Source organism: Solanum stenotomum, unplaced genomic scaffold (assembly GCF_019186545.1).
Source record: "Solanum stenotomum isolate F172 unplaced genomic scaffold, ASM1918654v1 scaffold36331, whole genome shotgun sequence".
NCBI classification, from domain to species: domain Eukaryota; kingdom Viridiplantae; phylum Streptophyta; class Magnoliopsida; order Solanales; family Solanaceae; genus Solanum; species Solanum stenotomum.
Window position 1 is genome coordinate 49,017 of NW_026033873.1, and position 16,398 is coordinate 65,414.

Genomic DNA, 16,398 nt, shown 5'->3' on the forward strand with positions numbered 1-16,398 from the left:
GGAGGGTGGATTATATTCGGACTTTACCTCTATCTTTGTAAGGTAAGAAGATTGTTTCCGATAGATTCGGATCACGAAAATTGTTTGAAAGAAATACAAAATAAATAAGAAAACTATAATGAAGAGTGAAAACATTCAATAAATATTAAAAGTATACAAATATTAAGAAAATGACCATAAATCATGATACTACATATCTCCTCAAATACCATATATCTTCTCTTCTTTTTGCTTCTTCTTCATATTATAAGAAATTAAATATTTCTGATTACATCCTTAATAAGAAGTCCAAGAGAATTATAAGATGATCCACCTTCCTCCATAGCTACTCTACTCTTCTCCTTCATTTCCTTCATTTTTTTCCTCACTTCATTCTCTTCACTTTTTACCATCAACTTTAATAAACCACTTTCAATTTCTTGAGCACTTACTATATCAACTTGATTGTTTTTTCCTTCAAAATCAACAACATAGTCCAATTTTATCTCTTCACCAAGTCCTAATTCTTTCACTAACAAAAATGCATTCATTTGTTGTTCAGCATAGAGTGGCCAAGTTGCAATTGGTACACCAAAATGTACACTTTCTAGTATTGAATTCCATCCACAATGGGACACAAATCCTCCTATTGATGGATGAGATAAAATTGTTACTTGTGGTGCCCATCCTATTATTTTTCCTCTTTCTTTTGTTCTCTCTAAGAATCCTTTTGGCAACACTTCTTCATAGTTGTTGTAACTTGTTGGTATATCTACTTTTCCCTTTGGTGGAGATTTTCTTAAAGACCACAAGAACCTATTTGAAAATAACAATAAAACAAAATTAGGAATAGATTTTCGAGGCATAAAAATCTATGTTGCTCAGATTTTTCAAAAATAACGATATGTACGTATTAGATTTTCCAAAAATAGAGTAATTTTGGAGAATCCAACATATGCATGCACGACATAATATTAATTTGGAGAGTCAGGTGAAAACAACTTTCCTTAAAGGAGATATATTAATAAGTCACTTCAAGATACAAAAAAAATAAATTATACCACTAAAAGACCACCCTTAACTCCAATCAATTAAGTTATTAGTTGGAGTGTTATATGAATCCTCATTATCATAAAATGTTGTAAATTATAAGAGTTCATTCACAAGGCTCGAATACAACATCTCTAGTTAATAATAAAGAAACCTTGACCATTTTACCACACCTTTCAGTGGTACATATATGCATTATATGTATGTACACTATGTTACTCCCATCGTTTCAATTTGTTTGTCTTACTTTAAATTCCGTTTTAGTCTGTTTAAAAAAAACGTCTCTTTTCTTTTTGACAACTCTTTAACTTCAAATTTACATATGACATATTTAAGACCACGAGATTAATTGACAATTTGGCACATGCTACACATCTTTAGTTAAAGAGCACAAAATTTAAAAGTCCTTTTTATTTTCTTAAACTCTGTGCTAAATCTAAACCAGACAAGCAACTTGAAACGGGGAGAAAAAAAGTTACAATTAATAGTACCTGTGACCACAATGCTCCAGTGCAGTTGCTATTTCTTTGATCTGTTCTGCTTCAAAACTTCCCATACTACCAAAACACAAAAACACAACAGCGGAATCCTGTTGATCATCTAACCACTTAATAATACTTTCAATCTCCAGTGAATTATTTCTAAAATGGCCACTTTTTTCAAAACTAACCACTGGACCAACTGGATAAATTTTTGGAACCATCTTAGAATCTGAAAGAGCCTGAAGAGAAAACGATTCAAGCTCGAAAAAAGTATTAACAATAATCCCTTTAGTCTCTTTAAATCGACGAATTCCATCAAAAAACAACGTTGAGGCAAGTCTTGAATCTAACAAATGCTTAGGCAAAACTTTAGTAGGACAAAGATTTTTAAAACTTGGGATTGATAATGCCTCGTTAGAGTTCATGTATCTGGACGTGTCTGAATGTTGTTCATTTCTTAAGGTCTCGAAATGAAGACATAAGCCAAGAAAAGAAGAGTTTGAAGCAAAGTAAATGTAACTAGGGACATTAAATTCGTTAGCTATGTCAATCATCGATGTACAAAACATGTCAAGAATAAAACCATAACATGAACTTGTTTTACAAATGTTGTGAACATATTCACGTACGAGTGATTTGTGACCATCGATGAAATCATTGAGGAATGTTTCGTGGTTATTGAGGAATCCAGATGATGTTTTTTCGTCTAGGGAGATATCGATGAATTTTAAACGAGGTTGAGAAGTGAGTGATTGAATAAAATTATGAACACCATAGTCTAAGGGAAGTTCCATGATGAGAAAAGAGATGGAAAAATTTTCTTCTCTATTAAGAATTTGTTTTGCAAATTCAATGGCTGATACAATGTGGCCTAATCCTGCTAAAGCTTTCATGGTGATGGAGTACTTTTTTTTGTTAATTTATTTGTGGGCAAAGTATTTAGAGTTTATATAGATATATCATGATAGAAGAAGTGATTTTTTACTAATAGAAAATTTGAAGTTTCAAACTTCAAAGAGAATTTTGACGAGTATTTAGGTAAGAAAAGTCTTTGGATAGTGACATTGGTATGGTGTGAATATGAGAGGAAACTCATTATGAACCATAAAATGGTTATAAAATAAAGGCTTAAATCATCTACGGCCACTCAAAGTTGCCCGCATATTTCACTTAGACACCTCAATTAAGACTTGTACCTATTGAACACCTTATTTGTTTAAAAGTCATTCCTATTAAACACAAAATGCTGACATGGCTAAAAAAATGTGTTCCACCCTCCTTAAGTAATTATTTTTCATATAATTGTAATAAATTATTTGTAATGGAAAGAAAATGAAGGGAATTAGTGAAAATTTTTTATGCTATTCGGTTGAAAGGGGAATTAATTTTTAGCTTGGGTGCGCAACCATGTCATAATACCTGGGGCAAAGAGGTAAGGCTTACTCATTGTGATCACACGATACCACCGGGAAAAGTGATACATGATTTGACGAAGAAGACGGGAGGCGTGGGTGTGTAGGTGGTTTTTTTTAGAAAAATGTTTTAAATTTTTTAGTTAGTTTTTTTAAAAAAAAAATAGACTAAAAAAGTTGTTTTTTAGAAATTCATTTTTAAAATACATTTTTAGATTTGAATGACACCTGTCATCATTTAATTCATCAATTTGTCATGTCATTGCCATGTCACAGCGAGTATATTACACACATCTCATATTATGGGCTGATTGTCAAAAAAGTGTCAAATAAGTATCAATTTTAAGGGGTATAGGTGTTCAATAGGTACAAACTTTAGTTGAGGTGTTTAAGCGAATTATGTGGACAACTTTAAGGGGCCGTGAATGACTTAAGTCTAAAATAAAGGAATTCAATTTACAAATGATAATGAGGAATGAAGATAAGGATTTGTACATTACTTACTTCGACGTCAGATTGTGTTTGATTGGATATGAAATTTGATGTGGAGAAGGAAGGGGGGGGGGGGGGGGGGGGGNAGTTTGAACTCTACATATAAAAATACTATTTGATTGATTATAAAGAACGTTTTACTTTGAATAAATTTACTTAGCGCAATTTATCGACTAGCATGTACTAAATGACAATGTGTTCTTTACACCTGGAAAGACAAGTACTAAGGTTATATTTGACCCGAAAACATGTAAACCTTTTTAATTCTATAGTCAAATCTCTTTGTAAACAATATTTTTTGATTCGATATTTTTTTTACTAGTATAACAAATTGATGTAATAATAACACACACACACACATATATATATATAACATAATATGAAAGATCGATTTCATCAAAAATATAATTATGATAGTGAAATATTATTATAGAGGATGATTATTATAGAGAGGTCTGACTATAGCATACATACAAAATGGTTTCTGACTTGATTCTAAATTGAATTATAGGATAATCAATAATGTGTTAGAAAAATAGCCTGTTGTCTTTCTAGTTAATTAGTTGACGAGTTCAAATATTTTTACTTTTCTTACAAAGGACTTGTCCAAATTCTAGATGAATGTACTTTTTGAAGTTTCCTTTTGTCAAATTTCCAACAAAGTTTTATTGATAAGAAATTTATATGAACTCTCCTTCTCTGCCCATACTGTAACGTAAATTAGCGTAATCTTTGCCCTAAAATCACGTTTTTCAAATATTAATTAGATGAATTCTTCTTCACATGATAAGTGTTTTTGTGTAATAAAACTACACTTTTAAGAATGACCTTTGCTACCTTATAGTCAACAACTTAGCATATCAAAGAATTCGGAATATCAATTACAATTGGTCATGAGTCAATCGAGAAAATAACAATTCCATGAAATTTTATACAATACTATATAGTCGTAGAAAAATTGACTAGATGTACACCTATTAATGTTGGATGCCCCAATTTTATAAATTATAATTGGAATACCATGTACAATTTAATTTTCGTTTATATAATGTTTAACAATTTATAAAATGTGTTTATTTCTTAAATGGAATAAAAATTTAGTCTTTTATTATTATCTCATACCCTATCATCATAAATAAATTAATATATAACTTTTCCGTATAATTAACTTACTCACGTATAATATACTTATGTGGAAATAATAATAATAATAATAATAATAATAATAATAATAAAAGTCCTTCGGGGTGACTCAATTAGTTTGGAGGGTGGTTATCCACACGGATGACCCGGGATCGATCCCCCCTCAATGTCTTCTAAGTCGAGCTTGTTGCATAGGGCTTGCCTAATGTGGTTTACATCCCCTGTGTGGTTTGCAGACAATTACACAGTGGAAGGTTTAGTCAGTGCTCACCACAGACTGCTCACCCAAAGGACAGAGGTTGTAGCAATGGGCAGAGGTTGTAGTGGCTGCGGGTTATCCTGAGGTTCCAAAAAAAATAAAAAAAATAATAACCGAACATTAAATATAATATCAAGAATTCGAGATTATAATATCAGATCTCCTTGCTATGCACCTACCAAATGACTCCTAAATTTTCCAATATATGATTATGAACTTTTGCATTTACACTAACTTACCACTTTTTTATTTATTTTTCATCAAAGTAAAAAATTTACAGAGAAGAAAGGGATGATAAATATGGTCAAAGATTAAAATGATTTATTAAATAGTACTAAACCTAAAATTGTTAATGCAAAATTATCTCAACATCATAACCAACTGTATGAATAGAGAATCCAATTTAATTAAACGTAATCCATAATTAATTAATTCATTAATATCAATAGTCCTTAGTCAATATTCTTCTCTCGTTGACTCTATCTGTTAAGTAATAAATGCTCAATGAATTTTTTTTCTTATTTAAATACTCCTATTATTATGTGTGATATCTTCTATTAGGGAGGCTTTTGGCAGATTGAGGAGGTGATCTTCAAGTTTTTCTCATTGTAAGTATGTTAATTTTAGATGAGTTTTCTGTTTTTCTGTTTAATCATTTCATATGTATTTGTAATTCACTGATCCGATTAATTCAGATATAGTGCTCGAATCAAAAAAATTTGTTAAGGATATAATTTGATAGCTAGATCTCTCATCTCATTTATCCTAATTCCTACCACATTCTATAGTGATGATGGAATGAGTCGAGATCTAATGGCTAACCTCTAGATCTATTTCGTGATAATAAGGTACATTCTCCAAAATTTTGATTTGCACTATGTAAAAAGCTATTGATAAAAGTGAAAGTGTTTGTTATCGTAGAGATTATTCACTTTCTCTTTTACATTTTACCTTTTTCTTTTCTTGCGATTTAGATCTAGCTCATGATGTACAATCTCATGTTTCTTGTCTCATTTAGTAGCGATACCAATTAATAATCTGACTAATTTAAATTTTCATCATGCAAGACTTATTAAAAAGGAGAACATTCGTCATTAGAGATTATTCACATTTCAATTTGCATCTCATTTTTCCCCTCTTGGTTCTTTGATCATATCACACAACTAGTTAATATAAATATACACGTACCTACTATATATATTCTAATTATAGTTGATTTAATCAAATGTAGTACACTAATTGTATATAGTTATTCTCAAGTCAGAAATATCATTACGAAACTTGCAAGCACCTACCTTATTAAATCTTCATAAATCATAAGGGGTAGATATAAAGAAAATCACAACAAATTTCATGTTGCTGAGCTGGCTCTTACTTAAAGCTTTTTAAAAAAAATATATTATACCCCTTTTTTTTTTTTTTAATTAAAGTCAGATATCTCCAAAACTTAGAATGGTAACCAACATGTTATCATAGGAAATATTCTTAGAATATAATCTTCATTGATTCATAGTTGAACTAGACAAAGATAATATGCCTATTTATTTTTTTTAATTAGATGGACTGATCCATATCTCAATTAAAGATAATATTTGAATTAAGTAATTAATTAGTTAAAGTGAAAGGAAAAAGCAGGTGAGATTTGGAAAGAATAATAAAATAAAATAAAATGAATAATCAAATCAAAGTTGGAGATTGCTGACTCACCAACAAACAGTCAATACTTCATCAGCCACTCTCTGGGTCCCACGTCACTACTATTTGCCACGCGATCGGTAGATTCTTGAAAATTCTATAATTATCTATCGAGATATCAAAACGAATTCAAAATTTTAATTACATTAAAATTTTAGCTTAGAGTTCAATGATCTTTAAAATTATGGGTTTAATAATGAGTATTTATTTAAAGTTTATATATATATATATATATCAAGTTAAGTTTGGTTAGATTGTGTTGCTAAAACTACATCAATTGTTGATCATCTAATATTAGAAATTTATTGACCACTTCAGTCTAAATATCTTTTATGTTTTGAAATTTGAACCTGAAAAACTTTTTTAGGCTTACATCAAATTATCTTCTATTCATAGTTTATTAATCTTAATTATTATCCTACTACATGTATGCATGCTTATGCTTGAAGCTGTAAATTAGTTTACCAACTCCAAGTTCATTAATATTTTTATTTTAATTATTGTATCCTATAGTAGGTGAGGAATGTTTTTTTTTTGTTTAATTTGATGTTAACTAATAGTTAATTAATATGACATCTTAATGGATTACTTCATTTAACATATTCAAACTACATTACACCTTTTAATTTTTTTTTAATTATGCATTTGTGATTTTTAGTACTTTTGTAATATGTTTACTTATTTCTGAAATTTAATTTTTGAAAAAAAACAAAGAAGTTGATCCAAAATTGATTTTTCTTTCTGCATTTGGCAAGAGTCAACTATTTCATGCTATTAATCATGTTGCATTATTCTTAAAACTTTGAAATTTCTAAAAAGAAACAACTTTTCAATTAAGAGCAACCTTCATGTTGGGTAATATTTGTTGATATCTCAAAAGTATCACTATTTCAATAATGAAATATCTTGGTAAGGAACACATTTTTCAAATTAAGTTTTTCGGTAAAAAATTAAATTAATATTTCAAAAACTCTAAATTAATATTCAGTTTCAAGATGACGATTTCCCCCTTTGAGCGCAACACAATATCGTCACATTTGTTACATCCCTCAATACTCAGCGTTCTGCAGACGCAAACATTGACATAAAAATATAAATTGTTATATTGTACAACATAGGACGTTTACGTCTGACATGTAGTTTTTCTATCGTATTAAGGGAATTAAAACAAGAACCAAAAAGTGCAAAAATCAACTCTTATACCAACAAATTTGTATTTTACATTAACTAGAACTAAAACAAATACCGACCAGATTAAAAAAATAATTAAAAAAATTGATTTTTCGAAAAATGAAATTCCATTTTTACCCTTTTTCACCTACAATTCAATTTTCAATTTTTTTTTTTTGGTTGTGCTTTCCTTCTTCCTTCTTTCTTTTTAGTAACAAGTTTAATGGAGTCAACAATTTACAGACGAAACATCTGGTCAAAAGTCAAACCTTTTCTCTTTCCCTTTCCTTCTCCCGTCATCTACTTCTGACCAAAACCCCCCTACCTACCCCCAAACCTTATACGCCCATTTCTCAAATGAATATTTCTTAATTTCCATTTTTTTGGTACTTTTTCAGCTCAAAAAACCAACCAGAAAGACTAAAACTACGTCGTTTTTGAGCTGATGGGTGAAGAATTCGAGAGGAAGCGGATTGAAGTTAAGGCTATGGAAGCTTTGGGTTGTGGGTTTGATTTTGCTAGCGATTTCAGGTTGAAGTTCGTAAAAAGATGTCCAAACGGGGGTAGATTGGTAATTTTGGATGAGAGTAATAGACGGAACGTCGTCATCCCCGGCGGCGTTACAATTCCCGATGTATCTGAAAATATCCGATGTGATAAAGGGGACCACATTCGTTTCAAGTCTGATGTTCTCGAATTTAATCAGGTTTCCATTTTTACCCTCCTGTTTAATGATTATTTACTTGGTTTAATTTTTTTGTTTGTTTGATTGTATGTATAATTTAGATTCATGAAGTTGTTATGTGAATGAATTTTGTAGTTTTAATTGAATTTTTAGTTAAAGTTCAAATTTTTAGATGAAGTTCTAAAGCTAGTGTTTGTATTTGATAAAATTCAAATTTTTAGACAAGTTTTATGAATTTTGTTCTTGTTAATTAAGATGAAATTAACCACTCATAAAGTTGACTTAACAAGCTGTAAAAGACGAGAAGTAGCAATAGGTTCTTTTTTAATATCTGTTCAAGCCTTGGTGGTCAGAGTTACCTGGTACCTATGTTGGTGGGAGGTAGGTACCATAAGGATTTAGTTGAGGTACGCGCAAGATGGCCTAGGACAACGTGATTATCAAAAAAAGAGTAGGAGAAGTTGTTCTAATGACCATTGTGAATTGATTATTAAAAAATGCATAGTATAATCGATTCCAACTTGTTTGGGATTGAGGTGCGGGTATTGTTATAACTACATAACTCTTTTGGGGTCTAATTTCTCTTAGATGGCCAATACAATTTAGGTGAAGTCGTTACATCTTACTGATTAGTTTCGTCAAGGTTTTAGAACATCTACTCCTCTCATTCCATTTTATATGATGATCTTTCTCTATTGATCTATTTCAAAAAAATGATACCTTTTTATATATTATTGACAAAGTGATCTTTAGAGTTGTATTTTTGTTGAGCGTGTTATTGGCTGTCTCATTAGCTCCAAATTTCCCGTAAATCTTCATTGCAGATGTCAGCATTGCTAAATCAAAAATCATCAATACATGGAAAGGTTCCATCAGGCTATCTAAATGCCATTTTTGATTTAAGCGGAGCCTGGTTGAACGATTCAGCAGATGCTAAATACCTGGCGTTCGATGGTTATTTTGTCTCGTTGTACTATTTGCACCTGACAGCATCCCCATTAGTACTCCATGACCAAGTGAAGAAAGCTGTTCCACCGCATTGGGATCCAGCATCCTTATCCAGGTAGCTTCTCCATTCCACTGTGTACTCTCTTTGCTTAATCGGATGAATAGCCGTTTGTGAGTTCTAACTGACTAAGCATAATTTCTTGAAATATCATTGCAATGCCTTTGAGGAGACTGTTAACTGATGCATTTGTGGATCCCTTTTAGTTTTAGGATTAAGTACTGATGCGTTCAAGGATAGCCGACCCCAACTTTCTTGAAGCATAGGTGTAATTGTTGTTGTACTGATTAATTTAAGGATCTTCAGTTTGTCATTTCAAAATTGACAAAACTCCATGATAAACTTATCTCGGAGTAGTTGACAACAACATACCCAGTGTAATCCCACAACATCAGGGTCCATCGGAAACAACCTCTCTACCTCTACGAGGTAGGGGTAAGGTTTGCGCACACTCTCTACCCTCCCCAGACCCCACCCTACTTGTGGGATTACACGGGGTATGTTGTTGTTGGTGGATGAGTTTATGCTACTGTATGGTAGTGTTTGGAGCTGCATTTGTGTTTTCATATGGTAGTCTTATTTCAATGTTACCTTTATCAAAAAAAATATGGTAGTCTTATTTCATATGATCTCTAATTTGACAATTCTAAGCAGATTTATTCAGGCTTATGGGACACACATAATTGTGGGTATGGGTGTTGGAGGCCAGGACCTACTTTGTGTTAAGCAGAAACCATCTTCAACCGTTCCTCCTGCTGAACTAAAAGCACACTTGGATGATCTCGGAGATTGTCTCTTTTCTGATGAAGCAAGTCCGCTGCCTGAGTGGAAGTCAAAAGACAGTAAAAAGAAGGTATTTTACACTCTCTAAGCAACGATGACGCCTTAGTCCCAAACAAGCTGGGGGTGTCTATAATATATGAACCCTTACTATTCCATTTTACATTCACTTAAATAGGCACTTGATTTATGTTTGGGTATGTTCTGATATTTATGCACATAAGTGGGGTCAATCATATCTGAATGGATTTCTATTTCAAATCTATAGGTCCCCGAGGTATTCAATCGCATGTTGCAGTCGCATACCATGCAATTTACTAGCATAACAGAGACATCAAGCAAGGATGTAAGTCACTCTCTGCTTTTTTGTGTTCTGAAATGGAACAAGTGCTAGACATGATTAGTTATTAACGAATAATGTGGAGCAGGGTCTCACTATAATTTGGTCAAAAAGAGGTGGTGATGTGTTTGCACAAAGCCACTCGAAGTGGCTTCAGACCGTGGCTGCTTACCCTGATGGCATACTCTTCAGACTTGTACCAATTACTTCGCTCCTAACAGGAATACCAGGAAGCGGTTATCTCAGCCATGCGATTAATTTATATCTACGCTGTAAGTATTTGATAGTCTTTTATAGATGAGAAACATATTTTCCATCCATAAATAGTGTATAATCAGATAAAAGGTGCATCACTGCATCTCTTTTATATATAAAAATAAATAACGTGTTTCAGGTACTGTTGCAGATATTGTTTTAATTGGGTTTTAGGTATTCGTGTAGTGTTCCAAAATGTAAAAGAAACCGACGAAATTAGATTAACCTACAAGAATATCAAATTTGGTCATGCAAGTCCAAATTGGAGATTTTAAATTTTTCAAGAATTTGCTTTGGCCTAATTTTTGTTAATGAATGTTAATGTAGCTGAATACATTTTTGGCTATCATATCTGTATGAGGGTCTAGTGTTTATCATTTTCTTTTCATCGTTGACCATTTATTTGTAAACTAGTAGTTCTACTCACTGAGGCTTTATCTACTCTGCAGTATTTTACTGTGACTAAAACAAGGCTATCTTCTGACATGGCAATAATTTCGATTGAAATTTACATAGTGCATATATTCGGTGGCTATTTCTTTTTCTCGTCTTGTGATCATTTTTCTTTGACATTCTCTTGAACTCTTCAGCATATTTACTTACCTTGCACAAGAAATAATTATCCATACAGAAGAACGTGAGGAACTTTTTTTCTTAATAAATTCTAGTATCTAGCATATTTCATAAAATCGGCGTATTTTTCGTATCTGTCAGTTTTTTCTTCTTCATTTTTCTGTTCAAGAAAGATGACAGTTGTGTTATCTGCGATTTGTTTCATCCTCAGATAAGCCTGCTCTAGAGGATTTACAGTGTTTCCTCGAGTTTCAAGTTCCTAGCCAGTGGGCGCCATTGTTCTGCGAGCTGCCTCTTAGCCATCAAAGAAAAGTGGCATCTTGCCCTGCATTGCAGTTCTGTTTATTCGGCCCAAAGCTTTGTGTGAGACCTACCCAGGTACTTCTTTGGTGTTACTTTCTTAGCAAAAAGACCGCTGCTTTATTACAAAAATAATAAAAGTTGAAACTATATGTGCTTCGTTCCAATGAGATATTGGTCTGGCCATGGCTTCTAATGCACTGGTATTGATGTTCATGATGGCACCTAATCAATATGTTCTTCGTATATGTAGGTTACAAGTGGTCAAAAACCCGTCATTGGTTTGCGCTTGTATTTAGAAGGGAAGAAATGCAACCAGTTAGCCATACATGTACAACATCTTTCTAGTTTACCAAATATTATGGCATCCAAGTCTGTTAATAACCCAACCTCATGCAAGCCATGTCAATGGCGAGGCTCCGATGATTATGAATCTAGCGACCAATTCTTAGATCCCGTCAGATGGCCGAGATATTCCAACGTGTGCTCATCTGTAGTTAAGCATGATCCAAGCTGGATGCAGGGCGAAACCAGTGGCGTCTTCGTGGTAACTGGTGCACACCTTGTCAGCAAAGGGAAGTGGCCTAAGACGGTGCTTCACCTGCGTCTACTTTTCACCTATCTTCCCAATTGCACAATACGAAAGACAGAGTGGGCAGCTACACCAGAGGGTACTCATAGGTCAAGTTTCTTAACAAATCTCAGCACAACTTTTACGTTCACTCAGCGAACAAAGACAGACGCTGCACCAAAGCAGCTTCCTGCTGCTCTTAACTCAGGTGTATATCCAGACGGACCTCCAGTACCAGTTCGATCAACAAAGATGCTCAAGTATGTGGATACGGCTGAGATTGCACGAGGACCATACGACACTCCTGGACATTGGTTGGTGACTGCTGCTAAGCTTGTTACAGAAGGTGGGAAGATAGGTTTGCATGTGAAGTTTGCTCTATTAGATTTCTTAAATGAATCATAATATCTTGTGTGTACATATTCTGGGGTAGCCTTGTCCTTTTCTTTATATCATTTTTATTCAGTTACATTTAGTCTCATCAGCTTCCAATATCTTGATGATATATCATATTGTTTAATTTATCCAAGAAATGGCCAACAATGGGAGGAAAATATTATACTATTGTACAGAAGAAATTAGTGGAATGAATGGATTTATTTTTTGTTCTTTCCACCTTTTCAATTGTTCTTTTCAGTTTAGTTCTATGATATTAGTATCCTTTCCTATTTGATCCCTTTGTATTACCTATTAGAAGTTCCGATTGGATCTATTCATCAAAAAGAATCGATCAATACATTCCTTTCATATCACCTGGAAAGAAAGATCTTGTTTATTTACAGCTTTCTAGATTATGGATCCATACAGAATAATAATTTAATGACTTTATTGTTACAATGGAAAAGTTCAGAGTCCATACGTGAAATTAACTCATATTTTGTATATAATGTAGTAATAAACTCAATCAACTTACATATGTCCTCTCTTATAGGATACAAAGAATGAATAAGAAACCAGATAGTACATATAATCAAAGACAGGAAATGTCAAATCTACATAAATAAGAGCCATAATAAAGCCAACAGCTACAACAGCTATAATAAGCCACCAAACATCTTTGTTCAAGAATATATTCTCAAGGTTAAGTGCTTGAAGGCAGGCTACTATTGTAAATGCTGTGGCATAAAAGATTGAAATAATAGCAATTATAATCTTTATAGGCAATGAAATGTAGAAATCATTGCTATAAAATTTGCACAGAAGAAATGATAAGAGTGTACCCATAGTGAATACTGAACTAAAAAGTGCTGCACCTAAGTAAAACATCAACATCCATAGTTCTTGTTGAACTTTGTCAAGGAGAATAGGTAGGCCAGTTCTCTCTTCAAAACCTCCGGGGACTGTGAAAATCGCGGCAAAGTTGATGGTACAAAGGAGAGTAGAAAGTACTAGTGTAGAATTTGATAGATTTCTAACCGCTGTCTCTGCTTCTTTTCGTACGTGTAAATGGTTTTTCTCGAATAGCTCTTCTGCTTTTAAGCCTTCTGAGTTTTTAACGTCCCAAAGGCGCGGATGCATGTTGTATTTTATATACTGTAAGAACAAATGTAAGTAAGAAATTATCAAGACATGATTGATTGTGTATTTGTTGGGAGTTTCATCAAGTGAAAATTAACAAATGTAAGTTTTTTAAGTCAATTTAGGACTTTTGGCCAAGTTAGACCTAGACCATTTTCATGTTTCACTTTTACTTATGAAACTATTTAATTTGTTGATGGCTGTATGATGCTAGCTTGTGGTAGACACTAACGGTGAAGGTAGTTGATGGTGGTGGCTGATGATGACAAAGAAATGGTCGATAGTGGAGGTGATTGTTCGTAGTGTAGGTGGTAGTTGTCAAGAATAGTTGTTGTGTTGTTGAGGTTGTTGGTAGTATAGGTGATCGACACTGGTGGTTGTGTGGTGGTGGCTAAGATAGTTGGTACTTGGTAGCAGTAGCCTGGTGATGTAGGTAGTCATCGATGGTGCTAGTTAATGTGGTGGCTATATAGTGGAGGTGACTCGCGATGATAGTGGATATACTAAACTACTAACTGTAAAATGTCACTTCACAACGAAACCTCTCTTAATAAGATTTCGTTCAAGATCTTAATGAATCAGACCTATTCAAAACATGTAGTAACCGATACTATATAAAAATAAAAAAAAGCTTAAGAGACTTACCTTAAACCATAGTACTCCCCACATCATCATTAACACAGACATCACACACCATACACTTTCAATATGTTCTGTAGTTGATGTAAAAAATGGTGTCCCAACATTTGCTGCATAATGCAATATTGTATTCCCATTTTCATCAATATCAGCCAACATCCTGTTTTGACTAGCCACTTTTTTGAGCAAATAATCAAACAAAAATCTGTTTTTATGTTCTGCTGCTATATGCAATATGTTCCTCTTATTTTCATCCAATGTCTCCACAACTTCATGGTATTTTTGCAAAATTTCCACCACTAACTCATCAATTTTATGTTTTGATGCTTGTATTAGTGGATTTGGCACAATGTGATCAGTACTACTATAGCTCCAATCATATTTTTCTAGCAACATTTTTGCTAATATTAGTGCAAGAATATGCTTTTGCTTTGCTTCATCAATAGCTTTTAACCAGGAATTACCTAGAGAAACAAAAATACAATCTAGAAATTCATCTCGACCAATTGAACGTGTAACTTGTAAAGTAATGGTGAGTGGTACCTAATAGAGACTTGGTAAACGACAGCCTCTCAACGCAGACAACCTTAGTCCCAGCTTGTGTCTGGTTATCGCTAAGTTTTGATTCTTTATATCGCGGTGGAATACCTGCTAACACATAAGAGGGTGAAGTTCAGTTACTTTAATGTGACAGACATGTTTCCGCGACTTTAAGTACTATAGTAAATTAAGTAGAGCTTACAAGAATAGATGATGGTTTCAATCATTTGAACAGGAACAGAAGGTGTTTTGCCTATTTCTGCAAATAAGTAGTTGGATCCACTCCTGAATGACAATCTTTTTGTAGCCAACATATCCAAAGCAGTAATACGATCATTATCGCGATCATTAACAAGTTCAGGATACAAATTCACTATATCTATTGCTAGTTCTGCATGACATTAAACAAAAAAAATTATTGTATTAGTTTAAGCTCACGAGTATTGCCAAAAACCATATAAAGAGATAACGCTTGCCCGTTTAATTGACCATACATGGCGCGAATCTGAATTAGTCAGAGTCCTAAAGCGAGTACCAGAAATCTAATGTAAACCTTACCATAACAATCATGGAATATTGTTGCATGAAGGACAGTTTTACCATCATTCCTCTTCATTGTGAGCTTACTAAAGTCACAATTTGCCAAAATAGTAAATACATCTTTCTCCCCACTTGCAGCTGCAACATAAAGTGGTGTCTCTCCTAAATTGTTTTGCACATAAACTAAGTCCTTCTCAACTCTCAAAATCCTCTCCACCATATCTTTTTTACCTGTCGTTGAAAACATAATTAAGTAAATACTAGTCTATCAGAGCAGGCAGAGGTCCTAGATTCCAGCGTGCTTGACTGATAAAAAAGAATCAAGTTCGCACGTGTAACTAAGTAAAAATAAAAGTGTTCTCTCTAACAGTTTAAGCTTTTAGATGAGACGGTCACACATTTCAACATTACCAAATCTAGCAGCTTCGTGCAACGGTGTATCTCCACTATTGTTTCTAGTTTCGAGATCTTTAACACTCAAATTAGGTTCAAGAATTTCGAAACCAGCCAAATTGCCATTTACAGCAAGAAAGTGAAGGATGGTGTCACCCCGATTATCAATCGGGGAGACACCTTCTTCTTTCCAAAAATCGCGTAAAACGTGGAGAGATTGCAGTACTCCTGATGATGATGATGATGCAGCTTTGTAAGCTGCTGATCTACATCTTGCTTTAGTACTGAAGCTGTTCTGCATTTTGCTTTGTTTATTTTTGGTAGTTTTTGTATTCTTTTGAGTATATTTTTTGATGAATGAGATTTTATTCAGCAAAAGTTCTCTAGGCTTGGTTACTAATTGGAATAACAAAAAGAAAAAAGCTATATACACTCACTTGTCTTTGATTGCTTTCTGATTTAAATTATATTTCTTTGTGGAAATTTTACAAAAACAATACTACTTAATAACAACTTTATTCATTATATTCCTTTATTTTTGTCCATGATGATTCTTATTATTACTTCATATCCAAG

General features: G+C 33.1%; 3 protein-coding genes across 6 annotated transcripts; 1 reads left to right on the top strand and 2 right to left on the bottom strand.

The window, feature by feature from the left end:
* Positions 1 to 152: 152 nt before the first annotated feature.
* On the bottom strand, positions 153 to 2,391 carry LOC125852513 (anthocyanidin 3-O-glucosyltransferase 2-like). Its single transcript, XM_049532236.1, has 2 exons — positions 1,521 to 2,391; positions 153 to 795 (listed from the first exon to the last, which is right to left on the bottom strand). The coding sequence occupies exons 1-2, from the start codon at positions 2,303 to 2,305 to the stop codon at positions 255 to 257; spliced, it is 1,326 nt and encodes a 441-aa protein (XP_049388193.1). The 5' UTR covers positions 2,306 to 2,391; the 3' UTR covers positions 153 to 254.
* A 2,906-nt stretch (positions 2,392 to 5,297) lies between these two features.
* On the top strand, positions 5,298 to 12,651 carry LOC125852511 (MACPF domain-containing protein At4g24290-like). Of its 2 annotated transcripts, XM_049532235.1 has the most exons (8): positions 5,298 to 5,425; positions 8,081 to 8,388; positions 9,192 to 9,430; positions 10,028 to 10,226; positions 10,422 to 10,499; positions 10,582 to 10,765; positions 11,533 to 11,699; positions 11,875 to 12,651. In XM_049532235.1, exons 2-8 carry the CDS (start codon positions 8,128 to 8,130, stop codon positions 12,595 to 12,597), a joined length of 1,851 nt encoding a protein of 616 aa, XP_049388192.1. In that variant the 5' UTR covers positions 5,298 to 5,425; positions 8,081 to 8,127; the 3' UTR covers positions 12,598 to 12,651. The 2 variants fall into 2 exon arrangements, with proteins under 2 accessions (XP_049388192.1, XP_049388191.1); XM_049532234.1 differs by lacking the exon at positions 5,298 to 5,425 and having other exon boundaries at positions 7,861 to 8,388.
* A 410-nt stretch (positions 12,652 to 13,061) lies between these two features.
* Positions 13,062 to 16,144, bottom strand: LOC125852514 (uncharacterized). Of its 3 annotated transcripts, XM_049532240.1 has the most exons (7): positions 15,841 to 16,144; positions 15,448 to 15,660; positions 15,092 to 15,280; positions 14,893 to 15,000; positions 14,356 to 14,813; positions 13,413 to 13,725; positions 13,062 to 13,307 (listed from the first exon to the last, which is right to left on the bottom strand). In XM_049532240.1, the coding sequence occupies exons 1-7, from the start codon at positions 16,121 to 16,123 to the stop codon at positions 13,102 to 13,104; spliced, it is 1,770 nt and encodes a 589-aa protein (XP_049388197.1). In that variant the 5' UTR covers positions 16,124 to 16,144; the 3' UTR covers positions 13,062 to 13,101. The 3 variants fall into 3 exon arrangements, with proteins under 3 accessions (XP_049388197.1, XP_049388195.1, XP_049388194.1); XM_049532238.1 differs by having other exon boundaries at positions 13,062 to 13,725; positions 14,893 to 14,997; XM_049532237.1 differs by having other exon boundaries at positions 13,062 to 13,725.
* Positions 16,145 to 16,398: the final 254 nt, after the last annotated feature.

Coding starts and splice junctions, on each gene's coding strand:
- LOC125852513 (XM_049532236.1), bottom strand. CDS start 2,305: ATGGAACTTCCCTTAGACTATGGTGTTCATAATTTTATTCAATCACTC. Junction 796..1,520: donor CTGGAGCATTGTGGTCACAG/GTACTATTAATT, acceptor ATTTTCAAATAG/GTTCTTGTGGTCTTTAAGAA.
- LOC125852511 (XM_049532235.1), top strand. CDS start 8,128: ATGGGTGAAGAATTCGAGAGGAAGCGGATTGAAGTTAAGGCTATGGAA. Junction 8,389..9,191: donor ATGTTCTCGAATTTAATCAG/GTTTCCATTTTT, acceptor TCTTCATTGCAG/ATGTCAGCATTGCTAAATCA. Junction 11,700..11,874: donor TTTGTGTGAGACCTACCCAG/GTACTTCTTTGG, acceptor TCGTATATGTAG/GTTACAAGTGGTCAAAAACC.
- LOC125852514 (XM_049532237.1), bottom strand. CDS start 16,123: ATGCAGAACAGCTTCAGTACTAAAGCAAGATGTAGATCAGCAGCTTAC. Junction 15,661..15,840: donor GCACGAAGCTGCTAGATTTG/GTAATGTTGAAA, acceptor TTTCAACGACAG/GTAAAAAAGATATGGTGGAG. Junction 13,726..14,355: donor GGGGAGTACTATGGTTTAAG/GTAAGTCTCTTA, acceptor TTGTTCTTACAG/TATATAAAATACAACATGCA.